The 21,941-nt window shown below is 56.8% G+C and overlaps 2 protein-coding genes across 9 annotated transcripts in view; both read right to left on the bottom strand.

Annotated features, from left to right (window-relative positions):
• LOC120668450 (BEACH domain-containing protein B-like) overlaps positions 1-6,960 on the bottom strand; it is a 50,994-nt gene extending 44,034 nt beyond the window's left edge. For all 8 annotated transcript variants that reach the window (XM_039948166.1, XM_039948165.1, XM_039948164.1 and 5 more), the window contains exon 1: positions 6,547-6,960. In XM_039948166.1, coding sequence (XP_039804100.1) covers positions 6,547-6,695 — 149 coding nt within the window. In that variant the 5' untranslated portion in view covers positions 6,696-6,960. The remainder of the gene's footprint in view (positions 1-6,546) is intronic.
• A 257-nt stretch (positions 6,961-7,217) lies between these two features.
• On the bottom strand, positions 7,218-11,229 carry LOC120668452 (L-ascorbate oxidase homolog). Its single transcript, XM_039948170.1, has 8 exons — positions 10,786-11,229; positions 10,530-10,639; positions 9,237-9,507; positions 9,047-9,149; positions 8,609-8,954; positions 8,078-8,443; positions 7,903-7,981; positions 7,218-7,715 (listed from the first exon to the last, which is right to left on the bottom strand). Exons 1-8 carry the CDS (start codon positions 10,939-10,941, stop codon positions 7,503-7,505), a joined length of 1,644 nt encoding a protein of 547 aa, XP_039804104.1. The 5' UTR covers positions 10,942-11,229; the 3' UTR covers positions 7,218-7,502.
• Between the last annotated feature and the right edge of the window lie 10,712 nt (positions 11,230-21,941).

The following is a 21,941-nucleotide window of genomic DNA, read 5'->3' on the forward strand; positions in this document are numbered from 1 at the left end:
GGCGAGCGACGGCACAAGCCGCTGTAGCAGCGGCGAGGGCGGCCAGGCTGGCTGCAGCGGAGCTGGCGGCGGCCAGGGCGGAGGTGGAAGCAGAGGCGGCGGAGGATGCAGCGCGTGCGGCGGAGGTCGAGGTTGAGACCTTGCGCGGCAGCCTCAGCGGCTCCATCGCCGGCGACGCCACCGCCGACGAGGACCTTGAGGAGTTGGAGAGGGAGAGAGCGCGGGAGCGGACCGCGCGGTGGGCAGCAGTCCACCCCGGCGGCGGCGGCCTGGACGGCGGCGCGCCCGGCGGCGGTCCAGGGGCCCGCGTGCCCGGCGGCGGCCTAGATGGCGGCGCGCCCGGCGACGGTCCAGGGGCCCGCGCGCCCGGCGGCGGCCCAGGGGGCCGCGCGCCCGGCGGCGGCCCAGGGGGCCGCGCGCCCGGCGGCGGAGGCGGCGCCCCTGGCGGCGGCGCGCAGGGCGGTGGCGGAGCTCCTGGCTGGGGTGCGCGCGGCGGCGCCCCCGGCTACCACGGCCTCCAGGCGGTGGTCAGGGACGTCGGTCCCGGTGGTGGGTGGCCCACCCTCACCAAGACCAACTACGTCGAGTGGGCCGCAGTCATGGAGGTGAAGCTCCAGGTGCGGCATATGTGGGAGGCAGTCCGGTACGGCGACGTCGACTACGATGAGGATCGACGGGCGCTGGATGCTCTCATCGCAGCAGCCCCGCCCGAGATGCAATTCACGCTTTCCAAGAAGCGAACTGCCAAGGAGGCCTGGGACTCCATCGCTGCGGCACGTATCGGCAGCGACCGCGCCCGCAAGACCACTCTCCAGGCACTTCGCAAGGAGTGGGAGAACCTGGCCTTCAAGCCAGGTGAGGATGTTGATGACTTCGCCCTCCGTCTCAACACTCTACTGCAGAAGGTGGTGCAGTTCGGCGATGACACCTACGACGAGGAGAGAGCCGTCGAGAAGCTCTTCCGCTGCGTCCCCGAGAGGTACAGGCAGACCGCTCGCTCGATCGAGTCTCTGCTAAATCTCTCCACCATGACGATCGAGGAGGCGATAGGTCGCCTCAAGGTCGTCGACAGCGACGAGCCACAGCCTCCCTCGGGAGGCATCTCCATCGGTGGGAAGCTCCACCTCACTCAGGAGCAGTGGGAGGCTCGGCGCGGTGACAGGAGGAGGGGGGAGCCCTCTTCCTCGACTGGTGGCCGCAAGCGCGGCAAGCCGCGAAAGGGGCGCGGAGGTGCCCAAGCCGGGGCACGAGGGCGCGCCGAGGGTGGCGCCCGCGGAGATGCTCAGGGCGGCGCCGCTGACAGGCCCAAGGCGGCACGAGACGACGCCTGCCACAACTGTGGCAGGCCCGGCCACTGGGCCAGGGACTGCCCGCAGCGGAGGCGTGGGGGCCAAGCCCACGTCGCGGAGGCCCAGCCGGATGACGAGCCGGCTCTGTTCCTACTCCACGGGGACAAGGAGCCGCAGCCGGCGGCACCGCCTGTCACCGCTCTACTCCACCTCGACGAGCCGCGTGCCCGAGTTCTCCTCGGCAACGGCTCCGACGACGACAGGGTCGATGGCTGGTACCTCGACTCCGGCGCCACGCACCACATGACCGGGCGGCGGGAGTTCTTCTCCGACCTGGACGTCGACGTAGGTGGCTCCGTCAGGTTCGGGGACTCCTCCGCCGTGGAGATCAAGGGCGTGGGCTCCGTGATCTTCACCGCCAAGTCCGGAGAGCACCGGATGCTCACCGGAGTCTACTACATCCCGGCGCTGCGGAACTCCATCATCAGCCTTGGGCAGCTCGATGAGAGCGGCTCCCGCGTGGTGATCGACAGCGGGGTCCTCCGCATCTGGGACCACCGTCGCCAGCTTCTCGCCAGGGTGGTTCGAGGGAAGAACCGCCTCTACATCCTCCATGTCGGGGTGGCCCAGCCTCTTTGTCTTGCAGCTCGCAGGGACGACGAGGCATGGCAGTGGCACGAGCGCTTTGGGCACCTCCACTTTGAGGCCCTGAAGCGGCTCGGCGCCAAGGAGATGGTGCGAGGCCTCCCGTGCCTCGACCACGTGGAGCAGCTCTGCGACGTCTGCGTGCTGACGAAGCAGAGGCGGCACTCCTTCCCCCAGCAGGCGAGCTTCCGAGCCAAGGAGCGGCTCGAGCTCGTACACGGGGACTTGTGTGGCCCGGTGACACCGGTCACACCGGGAGGACGACGCTACTTCCTGCTGCTCGTCGACGACCTCTCCCGCTTCATGTGGGTGATGATCCTCGGCAGCAAGGGAGAGGCTGCGGACGCCATCAGGCGTGCTCAGGCTGCTGCGGAGGCGGAGAGCGGCAGCAAGTTGCGCGTGCTGCGCACCGACAACGGCGGCGAGTTCACGGCGGCCGAGTTCGCGGCGTACTGCGCGGATGAGGGCATCCAGCGCCACTACTCCGCGCCGTACAGCCCGCAGCAGAACGGCGTCGTCGAGCGGCGCAACCAGACGGTTGTGGGGATGGCCCGGGCCCTCCTCAAGCAGAGGGGGATGCCGACTGTCTTCTGGGGAGAGGCGGTGGTGACGGCCGTCTACATCCTCAACCGCTCGCCCACCAAGGTACTCGACGGCATGACGCCGTATGAGGCTTGGCATGGGCGCAAGCCGGCGGTCTCCCACCTGCGGGTCTTCGGCTGCCTCGCGTTCGCCAAGGAGCTTGGCCACATCGGCAAGCTCGACGACAGGAGCACTCCGGGAGTGTTCATCAGCTACGCGGCGGGTTCGAAGGCCTACCGCATTCTCGACCCGGAGACACAGCGTGTGCGCACGGCGCGCGACGTTGTGTTCGACGAAGGGCGAGGATGGGCGTGGGACAAGGCGGTGGACGACGGCTCGACTCCGACGTACGACGACTTCACCGTCGAGTACGTCCACTTCGAGGGAGCTGGGGGAGTAGGCAGCTCTTCTCCGAGCGTGCCTACCCCGGTCCCCGAGCCTCCACCGACTCCGGCGCCCGCCACACCGGCGGCACCACGCCCTTCAGCTACGACTCCGGCTGCGCCGAGTTCCTCAGCTGTACCACCACAGCCGGCGACGCTGCGCACTCCAGCACCGACAGCCACTCCTCCGGGCACGCCTACTCCAGCACCTGCTCACAGCCCGGTGGAGTTCGCTACTCCGCTCTCTCACGACGAGGAGCGCATCGACGCGTACCACGACGGTGAGCCGCTGCGGTACCGTACGATGGAGGACCTTCTCGGCGATCAGCCGGTGCCGGGACTGGTGCCTCACGACCTGGAGGCGCAGTTGCACCTCGCGTGCGACGACGGCGAGCCTCGGTCTTTTGCAGAGGCCGAGGGACACGCGGCATGGCGTGCCGCGATGCAGTCGGAGATGGATGCGGTTGAGAAGAACCGCACTTGGGAGCTTGCTGACCTCCCTCGCGGTCACCGCGCGATCACCCTTAAGTGGGTGTTCAAGCTGAAGAGGGATGAGGCCGGCACCGTCGTCAAGCACAAGGCTCGCCTGGTGGCACGAGGTTTCGTGCAGCAGGAGGGAGTCGACTTCGACGATGCCTTCGCTCCCGTGGCACGGATGGAGTCCGTGCGACTCCTCCTTGCGCTAGCTGCCCAGGAGGGCTGGCGTGTCCATCACATGGACGTCAAGTCGGTGTTTCTCGACGGCGACTTGAAGGAGGAGGTCTACGTGCACCAGCCGCCGGGGTTTGCGATCCCCGGCAAGGAGGGTAAGGTGCTACGTCTGCGCAAGGCCCTCTATGGTTTGCGGCAGGCCCCGAGGGCGTGGAACGCCAAGCTGGACTCCACGCTCAAGGGGATGGGCTTCGAGCAAAGCCCGCACGAGGCGGCCATCTACCGGCGGGGCAAAGGAGGCAATGCCCTGCTGGTGGGTGTCTACGTCGACGACTTGGTGATCACCGGCACCAAGGATGCGGAGGTGGCGGCGTTCAAGGAGGAGATGAAGGCCACCTTCCAGATGAGCGACCTGGGGTCTCTCTCCTTCTACCTGGGGATCGAGGTGCACCAGGACGACTCCGGGATCACACTTCGACAGACCGCCTACGCCAAGCGCGTCGTCGAGCTCGCTGGGCTCACCGACTGCAACCCAGCTCTCACTCCGATGGAGGAGCGGCTGAAGCTGAGCCGTGACAGCACGGCGGAGGAGGTAGACGCTACTCAGTACCGGCGTCTTGTGGGGAGCCTCCGCTACCTCGCCCACACACGGCCGGACTTGGCGTTCTCCGTCGGCTACGTCAGTCGGTTCATGCAGCGACCGACGACGGAGCACCAGCAGGCCGTGAAGAGGATCATCCGCTATTTTGCGGGGACTCTCGACCACGGTCTCCACTACCCGAGGTGCCCTGGAGCGGCACACTTCGTCGGGTACAGTGACAGCGACCACGCCGGCGACATTGACACCAGCAAGAGCACGAGCGGGATCCTCTTCTTCCTCGGCAAGTGCCTCGTTAGCTGGCAGTCGGTCAAGCAGCAGGTGGTGGCCTTGTCCAGCTGCGAGGCCGAGTACATAGCGGCCTCCACCGCGTCGACTCAGGCGCTCTGGCTCGCTCGACTGCTTGGTGATCTACTCGGCAGAGACACTGGATCAGTGGAGCTCAGGGTGGACAGCAAGTCCGCTCTGGCCTTGGCGAAGAACCCCGTTTTCCACGAACGGAGCAAGCACATCCGGGTGAGGTATCACTTCATCCGAGGCTGCTTGGAGGAAGGAAGCATCAAGGCGAGCTACATCAACACCAAGGATCAGCTTGCTCCGTTATTTGGTAGGAAATACTCATGGGCAAGCTTAGCAGCTTACCTTGAAGCTAGGCTTGGTTTAATTTTATCGAATCATGACTTCACATCAGTATTTGCTCACAACAAACAGGATTTTGCTACCATCAAGGATGAAAAGTGCACTTGGGTTGCCGCAGAAGCCAACAATGAAGGAATAAGTCTATGTCATCTCGGTCTTTGTGGGTCTCCACCTAGGACAGGTTTCAGTTCTTCTTTTGACCAGCATCTCAGACCTTGCATGGTCCTTGCTGCGTGGTGGTTGCTGCAGCTGCAGCACATTGGCATCTTAGACTAGCTTTAGCATCTAGAGGACAGCATCTAGAGGACAACAATTAGGACCTAGAGGACAACATCTTAGACTAGTCCTTGGTGTGTGTTTTGGCTGCCCTGCAGCCCTTGTATAAAAGCGTGGCCACCCCTCCCGTTGGAAGGTATGGCATTGTGAGTGTGAATGAAGAAAAACCCAGAAAACTTCCCCAACTTGAGTGTCATCCTCTCAGCTCAATGAGAGTGAAAATTGAGCTGCTAACAAACAAGCTTTAGGAGTCCATACCACAAAATGACCTTGCTGTACTTTTCACATTTTCTCAATCTCAGTTGTACATGAACAGGTCGGCCTACAGGGCATTTTTCACTGGTTCTATCCCTTTTGAGCCATGGAAGCGAATTTGGAAATCTTGGGCACCGGGAAAATGCAAGACCTTCATGTGGTTGGCCATATGAAATCGATGTTGGACAGCTGACCGGTTACGAAAAAGAGGACTTCCTCATCCAGCTCATTGCCCCCTTTGTGAGCAGGAGGATGAGACAGTAAAACATCTCCTCACCTCATGCGTCTTTGCTAGACAATTCTGGTTCAACATCTTTCAACCATTGAATCTAACAAGCCTGGTTACCTCTTTGGCTGATTGGTGGAAGAAATCCTGGAGGAAAATCCCCAAGCAACATAGGAAGGGTTTCAACTCCTTAGTCATCCTTGGAGCATGGATTCTCTGGAAGCACAGAAATGCTTGTGTGTTTGATAAATCTGCTCCCAACCTACAGTCTGCACTACAAGCCTTTAAAGATGAATTACATTTATGGCAGGTCGCAGGTGCGAAGGGCCTTGCTGAACTCGGTGTTGGCCGAGGGCTTCAATAATGTGCAGTCCTTTTTGTGTGTTGGTCAGGTCCTTCAGTTTCTTCTTTTGTAATAGTTCGAGGTGTTAACTTAGTTCTACCAATCCCATTCTGGTCCAAGGTGGTTTTAGTTTCTTGTAATTGGAGTATTTATTCTCCTTAATACAAAGATACGCAGCTCTCCTGCGTGTTCGAGAAGAAAAAAAAGCTGTACATGAACTCACAGTTCTGTTTCTTTCCTTCTGCTATTTACTAAAAAGAACAACAATACTTCTCCAAGACAGCCAAGGTTGCACCCGTCAATATAAATGGTTTGTATAACCATTCTTTACGAATGGGAGCAGTGGACTGATTTCCAGGTATTGGCCACGCAAAAACATGTTAAAAAACACGGAATAACTCATTGGACAGTCAAGCAAAGCACTGGTGGCCCACTACTGATCTATTCGAACCACTAGACCCCGGTGGCCTACTACTGCTCAATTCGAACCACATACAGCTGCAGCTGCAGGGTCCGGAATCCGAAAGCACGGGCGCGCGACAAGCATTGGGGATTACGGCACGGGCGCTACGCTAGTGGGCCCCACGACCCTCGCGCACACAGACAAGCCGCATCTCATTTGGGTGTACGAGTGTTTGCGGTCGTTCAGGCACGCATACCTGAAGACAACGCGGGGTGTGGGCGCGTTGTCGAGGCCGCCGGCGGGTAAGGAGCTGGCGGGCGCGGGCGCCGAGCCGTCGCCACCACCGGGCGCGGGGGGAGGGGGCGCTTTGCGGAGGAGATCGGCGACGCCCCACACGATGTTCATCGCCTCCGACCCAGGCCTAGCAGGGCATCGTCATCCCCCGCCTCGCCGATCGCGGAAGAGAAAAACCTAGGCGATCCGAATCGGACCCGGGATGCGCACTCAGATTTGAGGGAGCTCAGAGGAACGCGATCGCGATCGCGCAGGGGAGATTCGCGAGCAGGAATAGGGAATTCTGTGTGGGATCGACGCGCGCGCGCGACCTCGCCTATGTTTAGAGCGCGAAATGTGGGGAGGAGCGTGCGATTTGTGAGGGGAGAGGAAGAGGTTTAGGGGGAGCTTTGCAAAATGATCCAACTAATCCGGCCGTTATCTATTTTTGAAACCGTTTGCTTCTCTAGGAAGGTTGCGCCTTCTTGCTTTCTACGCTACACGACTACGAAGACGTATTCTTCGTTGTACGTATTGTTCAGGTCCAGCCCTTCTTCAGATTTTGGCACGCATTCCAGTTCCAGTGAGTAGTGGTTGACACCGGCAGCTTTGAAGCCGCCGTCTTCTCTTCAGAAAAGATGAGAAATCTGACTGTACAAAATCTTTCAGGTCATTATGAATAAATAACGCCGATCAGTAAATATCATTAAGGAAGTGAGAACTGAGAATGCTTCCCATACAATAAATTCACTGCAAAATGTTTTAACTACAATTGCTAAAAAAAATATGGGTGGAAGTGGAACAACGCCACAGTGGAACTCTGCTCAGCAATCTGAGCTTCCCGATGTATCTCTACCCTCAAGTCCTCAACTGATCCTCACAGGTTTCGGTCACCCTTTCGTGACAGGAAACAGGGCCCTTCAGTTCAGAGCTTCTGATTCAGAGAGGCCTGGTTCGGCGTCCAGAAGCCCGGCCGCAGAGCAGCGCGTTCTTCGGGATCGGGTTCTCGTCCCGCCACGAGTTCGCCGGCGAGTACACCCGGAGGTAGAACTGCTGGCCGAGGTATTGCCGGGCCCAGCTCTCCGACCTCACGTTCCACATCCCCACGTTGTCCAGTGGCATGTAGATGGCGGTCCATGACTGAGGGTACACCTGAAAAGGTAAGAACATGTAAGAGAAGTGAACTGATGGTGTTGTTCAGCCATCAGAACAACTTTGCAGGCACAATTGTTTCTTGTTATGGCATGGTAACAATGACGCGAATCATGATGGTAATTGCATTTTTCATGAATATGAGTAGATCAAGGTGAATTATGGCGAGTGACTGCCATAACTATACCTGCAAGGTGTACCGAGCAATGGCGTCTCTGAGGTTGTAACCCTGACGACTAGCCGGTGTCCATTGCCCTCCATCCATCCTGATCATCAGGAAACAAATCACCTCTTCTTCAGTCATTCAGTCACCAGTGATATTAAAAATGTCAGGATTGTAAGAACGGAATTAGGAAATGCACCCGACAACCCAGAACGCATAACCGTCAATGTGCCATGACTGCACAAAGTTCTCGGCGTTCTCAAAGATGATCTCAACATATTCCCGCATGTTGGCTGCCATAACAGATGTCTGGAGGTAGGCACCGCCACTGGTAGGGTTGTCAGGCATGCTGCCCAGCGTGAACACTCCCGAAATGTTGTAAAAATCGGCAACCTTGAGAGGAGTGTCAGCCGGGATGAAGGAGATACTGTTAACTGCATATCTCAGCTTGCCATTGATGGTTGCCCGTGAGTTGGCGAGTCTGATAGTTCGTGTCGTGTTGACAAGACCATAGTGGTATGAACCTTGAGGGTTTGGCCTTGGTCCACTCGCTGTCAGATTCCACCTGTTCAGAGGTAGGCAACAAAAGTTATGAAATGCTTGCATCTTCCGCTCTTTGTAATAATTGATGTATTTGACTTCAGTATTTGGGAATGTTGTTAGGTGTGACATCCAAAACAAAGTTGTTTGGGCAAGATAAGATTCTCTTTGAGAATCATGACATGCTTACCGAATTGATCTAGCCTGGTTGAGAGAAAAATCGATCTCGGTTGTAGGCGCTGGGGGAGGCGGTACTGTTGCAGCCCCATTTGCATTGCTGTAGTGCAGGATGGCTGTGGTGGTGAGCACAGGGGTGATAAAACGTGTCGAGACAATTATGGAGTAGTCTGCCGGTGGTTGATCAGCAGTAACAAGGAATGAGTAGGATTGGCCTAGATGGATATCAATGGATGTGAAAGTGGTCTGCATGGTGTGAGATCCCTCCACCTCAACCAGGAGCATGGAATGGCCTTGAATCCTAATATTCACTGATGTTGCAATGCCCACATTCGATACCCGAAAACGGTATGTTTTCCCTGGCAAGATAGCGTCAAGAAAGTTTAGTGCAACTGTCCATATAAAGATGAACTTATCGGACATTTAGTTCATATTTACTCAATGAGTTTACCTTGGTCCACTGTAAATCTATTGCCATTCGAGCCTTGTCCATTAATAAGAAGCCCATCAGGGAATGACAGGTCATTTCCACTGTCTAAAATGCCTTTCAAGTCCTGCAGTAAATGACAATTTCAGTTTAGTCGTGCACCAAAGTGAGCAGTAAGATGCAATGCGAGATAGTAATCAGAATATAAACATACAGTGTGATTGAGTTTGAACCAGTCACCGGCCAATATGGTGAAATCACCAGCAGGGGGGTCAAATGGAACCGGGATCCTTGGTCTGCTAAGAACCCTGATGCCACCATAACCACCGGCTGCCTTGTGGAATAAAAGGGAAGGGAAGTAGTAGTAGCTCCCAATTTGGTCCTTGAATTGCATGTTGTAAGTGAAATTGCCACCCGGAGGGATCGGGCAGTTTGTACCGTACACACCGTCTTGCCATGAGCTCCTCCTCTGCTGAATTCCTTGCCTACAATAAAAGAAGAACAGTTATAAACGTTATCGCTCTTTTGCAGGGCCCAAATCTTCACATCCAAAATTAACATCGACCGATGATGTCACACAACAGTTCACAATCAAGTAGCCATGAGACATGTATTGAACATTTAACACAGCTCCATAGGTAATATGGACAGTGTGTAGTCTTTTTTTTTCTTATACAGGTTTCTTGCTACGCAAATGACTGGCTCAATATGGTGAACCGGAGTCACTCTTGCCACTCTCTTAAGGCAAATGAAGCCATGGATCACAATAATCTGCACATGCTCGATGCTAAGCCACTTTAGTCCCCACTGATCTGTACAAGTATTAGTTGTACACATCAGTACATGTACTCTTTTCGTCATGGATCTGGAAGGAAAGCGAAAGCACGAGTAAAAGAAAGGAGGGGACATATTAATAAAAGGGACAAAGATCAAGTAGACATATTACAGTATCAGATTCCTCTAGCTATTAAGGAAAAGGAGGGAGAGAAATTTTACCCTCTGACAGCTCACTCTCCATCAGATGACACACAGTAACAACAAACAAGCTCGGCAAGGCATCTACCAGACCAATGTCACAGCTGAGCCTACTCTGCTGAAGGAAATTTTTTAACTGTCAACTTGGGCTTAGAAGTCCTGGCTTGTTCTCTCACCACTGCCAATGTTTTGACAGCCAATCCCACTCCCAGCTCAATGTAGCTTGCGTGAAGAAAGTGGCATTCAGAACTCCAAAAGAAAATGGCATGTACCCGGGAGAAACAGAGAGGAAAGGAACACATCAAGATTCACAGCATGATCTGGGTGACGCCATTGCATCCACAAATCTAGAGCATCAACCTATGCTCGGAAAATAAGCCTGTCAGTCCCAACCCACAACCAAAGGAAGGCACATTCCGAGAGAAACATGCCAAGCCTGAACAGGCAAGTCTGCTAGTGGGGACAGTAAAGGAAAACATAGTGCCAGTAGTGTAGTAACAGAGAAAAAAAAAAGCTACTGGTAGTGGATTACCATGAGAGGAGGAAGGGGACGGGCAGGTTGTTGAAGACATTGACGATGATGTTGTCGTTGGTGACGGCTTCGATCTGCGGCCCCGGGAACTGGCCGTTGATCAGTATCCCCTGCATCACAGCCACATTCAGCTGACGGCCATTAGCAAATGCAGGTGAACCGCTCGCCTCTTACTCGCGGAAACAGAGCATCAACAAGAGCAGCAGTGCAGCAAAGCAACAAAGGCACAAGGCGCAGTCAGTCCTTGAGCTCGTACCTCCTGCTTGACGCCGAGCGGGTAGATGTCGCCGAAGGTGACGTTCCAGGTGTAGAACCTGTAGGGGTCGTCGGCGCGCGCCGCGAGGAGGAGCGAGGAGGCGAGGAGGAGGGCGGCGGCGGCGAGAGCCGATGAGGAGGAGGAGCGGGGCTCCATTCTCCCCGTCCTACGCACGCACGGTACCACACTGCCACAGTGACAGACACAGTCCGGCCCTCACTACTCACCTCTGAACCTTATTAGCTGGATGACACGATTGGCAGCAGCCGGCAGGGGTCAAACAGTGTCAGCGAGGGAAGGAGGGAGGAAGGCGGAGGGGGTCGATCCGGTGGGGATAGGGGTAGAAGAGAATGTAAATGAGGCGCGCAGTCTCCGGTGAGCGGTGATTGGTGGGGGCAGAGAGCGTGCAGCGGCAGCGCGTGTGGCAGTGGAATGGATGGATGCGGCCGGGGTTGATGGATTCGAAGCGCGTACGTATGTCATGGCGCTCGTGATCTCAGGAGGCGGGGTGGGGTAGTGGGATGAGCTGTACGCGGGGCGTGGGCGCGTGGGGGGAGCGAGAGACGGCGGGACGGGAGGGCTTCAAATCCTACGCGTACGCGTTGGGTTCTTGATTTGTTTGAGCTTTACTGGTTGGCCAGTCGTGCAGTACTCCACGGCTGAATTTCAAGCGTTTCGGCTCCGTTCACACGGTGAGCGACAAGCACGGTGTGACTCTGAAACCTAGTATTCTTTAGTTGTCTTCAAAATTCCAAAATTTTATAAGATTTTCTGTCAAATCTTTAAACACGTGCATAAAGTATTAAATATAGCTAAATAAAATAACTAATTACATAGTTTGTCTGTAATTTGCGAGATGAATATTTTGAGCCTAATTAACTCATGATCGAACCCATGATCGGATAATAATTACCAAATACAAACGAAAGTGTTATAGTATTTTACACCCAAAACTTTACGCATCTAAATAAGGGCATAGGGCAAACAAGGGCCTTGGGCAGTGGCCATAGTGTCGTACACGCTTCGGTTTTAAACCTCGTTTGTTTTTTTAGCTATCACATCAAATATTCGAATATTAATTTAAAAGTTAAATACACCTGGTTCTCGAATTTGTCCCTAAGTGCCACTTAGGTAGACAAACTCGCAAAATCGAAATCTGACACCCTAAACTCATTAAGTTGTGCCATTTAAATCCATAAACCTTCAACGGGCATGAATATATGCACACAAAAAAAGCCCTTGAGTTTTATCATCTTCTATATCTACGTCATTCGACCAGCCTGCCACGCCGACACCGCGCGCCGCCCGCCTTGCCTGACGCTGTTCGCACCCCTGCTCCACCGTGCTGCCACACGTGCCGCTCCGGCTACGCGCCGTCCGCTCTGCCCGCCCGCGCGCCGCAGGATCAACCCGCCCGCGCACCACCGGCTTTGCGGCTGCCTGTTCCGCCCGCCCACCGGCGACCACGGCCGCATGCTCTGCCCACTCGCGCGCCGCCGGCTCCGCCCACCCGTTGCCCCGCGCGCCGCTCCACTGCATGCTCCGACCCACGCGGTCCTGCGTCTTGGATGCCGCCGGAGAGGCGCGAGGGGGAGTGGAGGTGGTTCCCCTGTGCACCGGTCGCCAGAGCTGTGCCCGCCCGGCTACGCTCCTGCGCAGGCCGCTCGCGCCGGCCGCCGCGCGTGCAGATCAGCACGCCAGCCGCCGCTCCCGCTGCATGCTCCCGCCACCCGCGCGGATCCGGTGTGGTGTGGCCGCGCGCGGGGCCGGTAGATGGCAGCAAGCGGCGGAGCAAAGTCGGATTCGACCGCCGCCGTCGTGAGAGAGAGAGAAGGAGGAGGGAGCGAGGCCCCGTCGCCGCTCCGCACAGGGTACCGAGCAAGGAAGGGAGGAGGAGTGCGCGGTGGGGGAGAGGGAGAGAGGAGGGCCGGCGTGGCGAGGCGGGGAGGAGGGGTGCGCGCTGTGACATCCCGGCCTAGGGCTTAATAGGATTTATAGGATACTCATATCAACAAGTTGCAACTTTTTTTTCAGAAACCAATCTCCAAAAAACTCCGAGGTTAAGCGTGCTTGGCCTGGAGCAATTTGGGGATGGGTGACCAACCGCGAAGTCTTCCCGGGTGCGCACGAGTGAGGACAAAGTGCCCAGAAAAAACTTGTGTTGGTCTGTGAGTGTAATCTATGTCCTATAAAGCTGCCAGATTTAAGCGGGCCCGGCCTCGGAGAGGTGGGATGTTACACGCACCGGCCGCTCGCTGGTGGTGTGGCGGAAGGGGCGAGGAGGGCACGCGTGTGGCCGATGGGGGAGGGGGCGTGGTGAGAGGAGAGAAAAAAAAAGAAGAGCTTTTTTTTCATATATTCATACCTCTCGAAGGGTTATGGATCTAAATGGCACAACTTAACAAGTTCAGGGTGTCAGATTTCGATTTTGCGAATTCGTGGACCTAAGTGGCACCTAAGGACAAGTTCGAGGGTCGCTGGTGTATTTAACTCTTAATTTAATGTAAAAATAATTTTATAAGTTGCAATTAGGCTTCTAGATGAATCTATTAAGTATAATTAATATATGATTAGTGGATGGTTACTGTAGTAATTAGTAGTCAAATTATGAGCTAATTAGACTTAATAGATTCGTCTTGTGATTAAATCATAACTTATGAAATCAGATTTATAATAAGTCCATATTTGGTGCTCAAGTATTTAAACATGTGATGTGACGGAACTTATAACTGGAACTTAAAAAATCAAATCTGATCTTAGATTTCTTTTTATAAGGTATTGTCTCTGATTTTTTTAACATGTCACTTTTACTTTGTTCTAATCAAATGTATATAACTTTAACTAAGTTTACAGAAAAATCAAGATATTATTTTACTAAATATAAATATATGGCACTATCAAAAATATTTCACAATGTTTCTGAGGGAAGTAATTTCATACTATTATATAACGTGATTTTCTGAAATGGACTAAGGAGCTGGAAGCTAGAAAAAAAGTAGTTTCTTCTGATTCACTTCCCACATTGATATCTTTTTTATATAGTTAAATTTAGAGAATTGTTTTCAGCTAGTAAATTATTTCACTCAGAGAATTATACTAGAATTAGATAAAGTTGTGGCACTCAATTTTACGGGCCTGTTTGGCAGGACTCCGGCTCCTCCAAAAACAGCTCCAGCTCTGGCTCCTCCGGTGGAGCGGCTTCTCTGGTGGAGCTGGAGCCGTTTTAGAAAACGTTTGGCAAAACAGCTTCACCTGTTTGGATTGAGGTTGTAAACTAAATTGCTTTTCCCCCCTTTTTTTTCTTCTTTTTTTCCTTTTCTTTTTCCTCTCTTTATCTTTCTCTTTTCCTTTTTCTTTTTCTTTTTTCCTCCTCTCCTCTCATCCACTTGCCTGTCTCCTTCCTCACGACTCATTGCCCAGTCCCGCTGCCGCCTCCTCCGCTTGGCCTCCTCCTTCAAGCGGCGGCCCCCCTCACCTCCTCCACTCGCCGGCGGTGGCCCGCGCCTCCTCCTCCTCTCAACGCGACATCCCACGCCTCCTCCTCCTCCCATCGCGGCGGCCCACGCCGCCTTGTCGGTGTCCAGAGCCGGCGGCCCGGCACCAACTAGTGATGATGCTGCGTGGTCCCTAACCCTAGATGGTTGATGCAAGAGGCAACACAGTAACGCACGGGTTTATCCTGGTTCCGGCCACGGGGCCGTACGTCGAACAAGGGTGTGCGAGGGCACTGTACTATCTTGCACCGTAGTGCTTGTAGTAGGGGGTACAAGCGAGGCGAGAGAGGGAGGGAGGCTCCCAAGTCTCTGCTAAGTGATTGAGGCGAGTGCCAATATCGTGTTCTGGAGAGCGGGAAGAGTTGTGCGTCGTGTGGTTATCTGAATGAATGAGAGGCCCGCCTCCTCTTTTTATAGGCGCAAGGAGGAGCAGTGTACATGCTGCGGGGGGATCAGAAGTCGTTGTTTTCTCCCCGAATCAGGGGTGTGCAGTGGACATCTAATGTGGGAAGTACACTATGGTGCACTGGAGAGCAAGGCGTCGGGTGTGGCGGTTGTCCTGGGCGACGTCCTTGGTCTTGCGGAGATCGCGTCGGCGTCCTGATTGCTCCTACGGTCGTCGTGGCGGTCGCTGTGGAGGGTACCGTCCTCCTGGCGTGGCGTGGCAGAGTATCGAGGGTTCGGCAGGCGGGGGTCTTGCTCTGGTCAAGGCCCGGACCGTGTTCGAGGGTTACAGATGCCGATCGAGGATTCCGTAGCAGAGGAAGTACACGAAGTAGGCAGCATAGTGGCGGGAGCAGCAGCGGGCACGTCTGCCGCAGGTTCTCACAGTGTCGGCACAGTGCTGGTGATGGCGGAGCAGTGACCGGGGTTGGCAAACGGGACATCGATCACAGCCGATGTGCGGCATGGCGGCCTGACGCTGTCCGACCCGGGCCCTGCGGTGGAGTGGTTGGCATTTACTGCCTCTGTCCGTCGGGCGGGTGAGCAGATGGGTAGCCTCGAGCGAGGCGGAGTTAGTCTGCTCTCGCGAGGGTAAGTCTGCTACCTTCGAGCGAGGCGGAAATGCGGTGTGTTGTCGAGGGTCTCGGCGGGGAGGCCTCGAGTGAAGCGAAGATCACTCCGCGGGTTTGATGGGGGCCTCGGATGGGCCATACCGCGGAGCTGGGCCGTAAGCTGTGTGAGGACTGGGCCTCTTCGGGGTCTGGAGAGGATTTGGGCATCGTGGGCCCGATTGTCTGATTGCGTTTGCGTTTTGAGGGCGATTTGGTCCCTCAATTAGGGTGCCCCTAATTTTGGTACCAGACAGTATCCCCCGAGTCTTTGTAGGGATGAGCTTCAGCCCTGCAGAGGCTTGATCTCTCGAAGTTGTGACTTGGATGCTGGTCGTGGGGATTTGATTCTCCAAATGCAAGAAGCTTCCTCCGTGTGTGGTGTCAGAGGAGATTAGTTCAAGATCGGAGTTCGCCGACAGAGGAATGGCGGCAGGGCGCATGGCATACCTCGAGTACCATGGTGTCGCCGCTGGTGGTGTCACCATCGCGCTAACGGGGGGTTTAGGATTGCGGGGCACGATAGAAATGAGGTGAAGGGTCGGGTACTTGCGGCCTTATTTTGAGCCGGAGGCTACGGGTGGAGACGGGTCCAACTCCGAACCCAACACTAGCCGGGACGAGGATGAAGGTCGGGCGCTAGGCTGTGGATTTTGATCCTCGAATGTGTGAAATCTCTTCCATGGGGGCGCGTCAGCGCACCCGCGGGTGTATCCCCCGAGGCCTTGGAGGAGTGCTAGCACTCGTCCAAGGGCTATAAACGGCGTATTGCATGGTTGATCGGGCATGGTGACTATTCAGCTTCTCTTCCAGCCGGCCTCAGCGTTCCTTTCAGCCGGCCTCGGCGTTTTTCAGTGCTGATGTGGCGACCCGTTGCCCTTTTGATGATCATGTGAGGGGGATTTATTCGACACATGGAACTTCAAAGTTTATCCATTGGGAATTCTAAAGCTTCACCATTTCCTAAGGAAGTTTCTTCTGAAGGGGGCTACTCCCCGAAAATGCCCCGCCCCAATCAGCGGTAGCCAATTTATTCGAGGGTGCGGCCTGAGCCGCGGCGTGCGAGGAGCCCCTGAGCCCTGGCCTGTTCGAAGGCGTTCAGGGAACCCTCGTCTTTTTGTTACGGCCCTCGTCACCCTTCCGCAGGGAGGAGGGGTGAAGCGCGCCATGCTACCCAGCCCAGGCCGCGAGCCATTGTTGCTTCGGTGAGCTGTTAGCGGGTAGTTCAAGCGGACGTCCGTGCCCCGTTCGATAGGGGTCGGCTCGTGGTCTGTAGACACGTCTCACAAAGCGCTTGCAAAGGTTCGCTAGGCGGGGCTCGGAGTCATTCGATAGGGTCCAAGGGCTCGATGCTCTCCCTCGATGGGATCCCCTTGCTAGGCACCCTCGACTGGCCTTGAACACTACATAGGACGTCTCGAACTCCGCATTCGAGGGTAGCTTGTATGGCACGTCCATGCAGTCTGTCTACGGACCCTCGGTGGGCCAGGCTTCGAACCCCTGATCAGTAAGGCCTCGGAGTAATAGTTCCTTCAATGGTAAGGAACCCCCGGAGGGAATATTCCATCCTAGTTTGTGAATCGGTGCGGGGTCGCGGGTCGTGCGCGGGTCTCCCGCTGATCGTGGGCGACGTGGCCCAGCGCGTGCTGTGCAGGCGCGCCTTTTCAGGCGGCCGTCTTGGGTAGGCGCAGAGGCGTGGGCGGCGACTGGCTGATGGGACGACGCTACAGTCCTGCCGTGCCCCGTCGGTTACCGCACTGCGGTTATTGCTGCGCGTGTGCGTGGGGGTCTTTGCGGGCGTGGGGCCCAGCTGTCAGTGACTGCGAAATCTACCGCATTTAATGCGATAGATTTGGGGCCGCAGCGGTGAATCCGCCCGGCGCAGTGAATAAAAGAGGGAGAGGGGGGATCGGTCCGGACCACCTGGCCATTTTGCTCTCGCCTCCCCTGCTTCCAGAGCCCAGAGCCAAGAAGCAAGAGGAAGAAGGAGAAGAAGAGAGGTGAGCGCACCTTCGCCTTCGTTCGAGCCCACTCCTCACGTTCCCCTTCGGTTGAAACGATGGCACAGTTCGCGAATCCGGCTCCGTGGGGCAGGTCCACCGTCCGTGCGGCGGATTTGGAGGCGCTGGTTGACGAGGGGCTCCTGCTGCCGAACCCAGACCAGGCGCCGCCAGTGTGGATCGTCCCGACGCCGGAGGAGAGGGAGCCGAAGCCCCCGAGCGGCTACATCATGAGCCTCGTGCGGCTCCACGAGCGAGGATTCGGCATCCCCGCTCTGCCACCACTACAAGGTGGAGCTGCACAACTTCGCCCCCAACTCCATCTGGCAGGCGGCGGTCTTCGTCGCCGTGTACGAGGGATACTTGGGGGTGGAGACGCACTGGGATCTGTGGGTGCACTTGTTCTGCGGCGAGCTCTACACCGAGTACGTCCAGGGCCAGCCGAGGAGAGTCGCCCGCACCGGTGGCCTCACGTTCCAAGTGCGCAAGAACAGGGGAGACCTGTACATCCCCTGCAAAATGACCACAAACAACGCAGGGTGGAGCCGAGGGTGGTTCTACCTGCGCAACGACGACAGGCGTCTTCCGGCGTTCACCAACAAGGTCCTGCAGGAGAGGCCGGATGCGTGGAAGTGGGGGGTGTCGCCCCGCGAGCGCCAGGCCAAGCTCAAGGTGTTTGTCGATGCACTGCAGCATCTGGCGAAGAAGGGGCTGACGACGCCCGCCGTCCTCACGAATTTTCACCGGCAGAGGGTGATTCCCCTCATGGAGAGGAGGTTGGCGATCTTTGAGCTGACCCCCGAGGCCGCGGCCGAGGGTTCAAGGTTGTCGAGCGTGCTACTCTCCCTCGACGCCGCTGCCCAGAGGGCGAAGAGTGTGGTGGCGCACTTCCCCTCCGACCCCGAGGACCTCTGGAAGATCAAGATGCGCCCCAAGAAGGGGTACATCAGTTTGGAGAGTCTGGTGTTCGATTGTCGTTGATCTTGCGCTGTTTCCTCTCCTTCTTTTTGTTTTTGATCTAGGTCGTGCTTGTAGGGACTAAGCCGTAAAGGCTGTGTCTCGAAGCCCCCACTCCCCGAGGTCCGCGAAGCGAACCATCTGCGCCAACAGGCAGAGAAGAAGAGGAAGGATGCGGCGAAGGAGACCGCCGCCAGGAAGAGAGAGAAGGGAGAAGCATGATAAGGAGTGCGCTTGACGGAGGAGGGAGGGCCTCGCTCCGCCGACCACGCCCAAGTCCACCGAGGAGGAAGACTCCTCGTCTGGCAGGGTGGATTTCTCGGAGTCTGACGACTTCGAGGTGGTGATGGCCGTGAGCCCTCCGCCGGTCCCGCAACGGGCCGGAGTCGAGACCTCGGCGTCGGCGCTGGGCGAGAGGAGGCTCGTTCCAGCGACGCTCGAGAGGGCGCCGGCGGTGAGGGTGGATCGGAGGTCGCCCACGCCGGCAGCGGGACGAAGATCGCCCGGCCGGCGGCGGGCAGGGGATCACCCGGGTCAGTGGGCAGGATGACGTCTGCGCCGGCGGCGGCGACAGGCAGGCGGACGTTTGCGTCCGCAACATCAGCGGGCGGCAGGACGTCCGTGGCAAGCGCGGAGACCCTCGGGCAGATGGCCCCGAGGGCACAAGCTGGTCGAGGGGCGACACCCTCGGGCCAGTCGTCAGGAAGCGACAGCGTGCCGCGAGATCAGAGGAGCGGCACGGGCAAGCGCAGGCTGAGCTCCCTTTCAGAGTAAGTGATCTCAATTCCGTCTTTCGTGTTTATTTATTCGATTCTCCGGTCCTTGCTGATTTGTCGCTCTTCCCCGCTCGGTCCAGGCGCAAGGCCGCTACCCGGGAGATGGTCCATTTTGCGCTGCCCAAGGCCCTCAAGACTGCGGCGACTGCTACGCCGCATTCGGTGCCGTAGCCCCTGACTGGAGGGTCCTAGACGCTGGAGGCGGCCGCCGCAGTGCTCCGAGAGGCGGTGGCTCGAGGGGCCCAGGCGGCCCAGCAGGCCCGAGTGCTGGAGGGCGGGAATGACGCCGACCAGAGCGGCGCAGCAGCGGCTGCTCGGGTGGACGCCGAGGAAGAGGCCGGCCGGGGCAGCACGTAGGGTGCTGCCCGATCGCCCTCGCCCCAGAGTCCGCGGGGGCTTGGGGCGAGGGGACCACCACAGCGGCAACGGCGCAGACAGCGCCGGGGAACGTGGTGTCGGTGGTGGAGTTGCTGCCGAGCGAGGAGTATGGGGACTCTGAGGAGATCGACCCGGTCGCTGCGGCTAATGCCGCCGCCCGGATTGCCGAATTCATCTCGGCCTCCGAGGGTGTCCTCAAGGCTGGTACATATGAGGGGCCCCGTCATGGGGTTGATCGAGCGATCATTCAGTCTAAGGTCCCCTCGGATTTTGCCCGTGCCGAGCGGGAGGATGGCAATGCTTGGCGGGCGCATATCGCCATCGGGGCCCAGATCGAGGAGAACCTCTCCCGGGCTCTGGGTCTTTTTTCGCAAGCGAATTTCAACGTCAACAACGTGAGTGTCCTGTTCGCCCAATTACGGTTTCATGCATATAATTCCCACTCATGTTTCTTCGTCTGCAGCAGTTGCTGTCCAGGTCGCTGGACAAGAGCGCCAGGCTCACATAGCTGCACTCCCAGGTGGACTGGCTTGGGCAATATAACGCCAGCCTGGTTGCGCAGCTGAATGAAGCCAACGCCCGGGCAGACCAGGTATCACCCCTGGAGGTGCGGATCCGTGGGCTGGAACTCGAGCTGGCCCGAGCCCACGGTAAGTGTGACGCGCAACGAGCCGTAGCTGACCAGAAGGCCCAGGAGGCCGAGGCATATGAGGCCAAGATGCGGCGAGCTGCAGCGGCGTTAGAACAGAAGGATAAAGCGCTCGAGGCGAAGGAGGCTGAGTTCCAGCGCAAGGAGGCTGAGCTCCAGTGCGAGAAGGCTGAACTCCAGGACAAGGAGGAGGCTGTCACGACGCTCACCGCGACCCTCGTACAGAAGGACACCGTCCTTGCTGCGCAGGAAGTGGCCATTCGGGACATAGAGGCCGCCCTCAAGGAGAGAGAGGCCTCCTTGTCCACGCTCCGGGAGCAGGCGGATACCGCGCGGGTCCAGCTGGAGGGGGCGCGGGAGAGCATAGAGGGTAAGTAATCCGGGTTTACTTGAATTGCTTAAGTTTGCCAAAACTTATCTTTGTTCCCTTTTTCAGTGCTGAAGAAGGTGGTGGCGGACGAGACCGCGGCTAAAGAAGCCGTCCATGTCGCACTGAAGGAGCACCTTCTACCTCGGCGTTCAGAGGACCCTCGCCGTGGCGTCGATGCACTACGACATGAACCTTGAGCAGGTGGCGACGGGATACGTCGTTGCGCCTGGCGTCGAGGGGGACGATGCGGTGGCTGCTATGGAGCAGGCCGACGCCGCCGCCGAGGGCTTCGCCGCTGCCTTGTCCGAGCGACTTGAGGGCGACCTCCTTCCTGACGCCAAGAATGATACCGTCGAGGGTGCGCGCGACGAAGAGGGAGGCCTATAGGAAGTCTTGGCCATGGAGCCCATGTAAATAAATTAGTATTTTATCTTAACTATGTTTCCGCACGAGAACACTAGTTAGTGTATATTGACAGTGTGGCCGCTCGAGGCTTTGTGGATTCGAGCCCTCGTTTTCTTTACTTTATTTCCGTGTTCTCGTATGCATCTTAGATCGGTCTCTGTGAGGAAGTGTGCATTCATAAGCAACTTAGGCGTAGGGAGGTGAGTGGGGATGCCGTATCCCGGAGGCGTAGGGGGTCCCGCGGCTCGGCCGATCCCGTTCCATAGTTGCTTATGCCTCGCGTCCACCTTTCTAAGTATACAAGAAACTTAGATACGAAAATTTTTCAAAAAAACATTGGCGTTTTTTGGAACGTTCGGGGGTTCCCCCCGTAGTAGCCCCCGAGGGAGGCTTGGCTTTGCCGAGGGTAAAGCCGAGCCTGTCTCAGTGTTCGTGTGCGTCCGAGCCCCCGAGGGTTCGGAAGGTTCCCAAAAAATAAATAAGTAAAGCATACTCTTTATTACTTCGGGAAACTTTAAATATAAGTACAAACTATGTACAAATAGCTTGGAATTTCAAGGATAGAAGCGACGTAGCTGCTGAATGTTCCAAGCGTTGGTGAAGACTTCACCCTTTTTGTTAGCTAGCTTGTATGTGCCAGGCTTGAGCACTTCCGCGACGATATATGGGCCTTCCCATGGTGGTGAGAGCTTGTGGCGTCCTCTGTTGTCCTTTCGAAGCCTCAGCACCAAGTCCCCTTTGTTGAATTCTCGGCGCCGAACCCTTTGCGCTTGATATCCTCGCAAAGACTGTTGGTATCACGCTGAGTGCAGGAGCGCCACGTCTCTTGCTTCGTCCACTTGGTCTAGTGAGTCCTCACGGGCTTGTTGGTTCTGCTGCTCTTGGTAAGCCTTGAGCCTCGGCGATCCGTATTCCAAGTCCGTGGGGAGGACGGTCTCGGTGCCATAGATGAGGAAGAACGGGGTGAAGCCCGTGGCTCTGCTCGGGGTCATTCTCAGACTCCAGCTAACCGAGGACAGCTTCGTGAGCCACCTTCGGCCAAACTTGTTTAGCTTGTTGAAGATTCTTGGCTTGA

Source organism: Panicum virgatum, chromosome 4N (genome assembly GCF_016808335.1).
Source record: "Panicum virgatum strain AP13 chromosome 4N, P.virgatum_v5, whole genome shotgun sequence".
Classification (NCBI taxonomy): Eukaryota; Viridiplantae; Streptophyta; class Magnoliopsida; order Poales; family Poaceae; genus Panicum; species Panicum virgatum.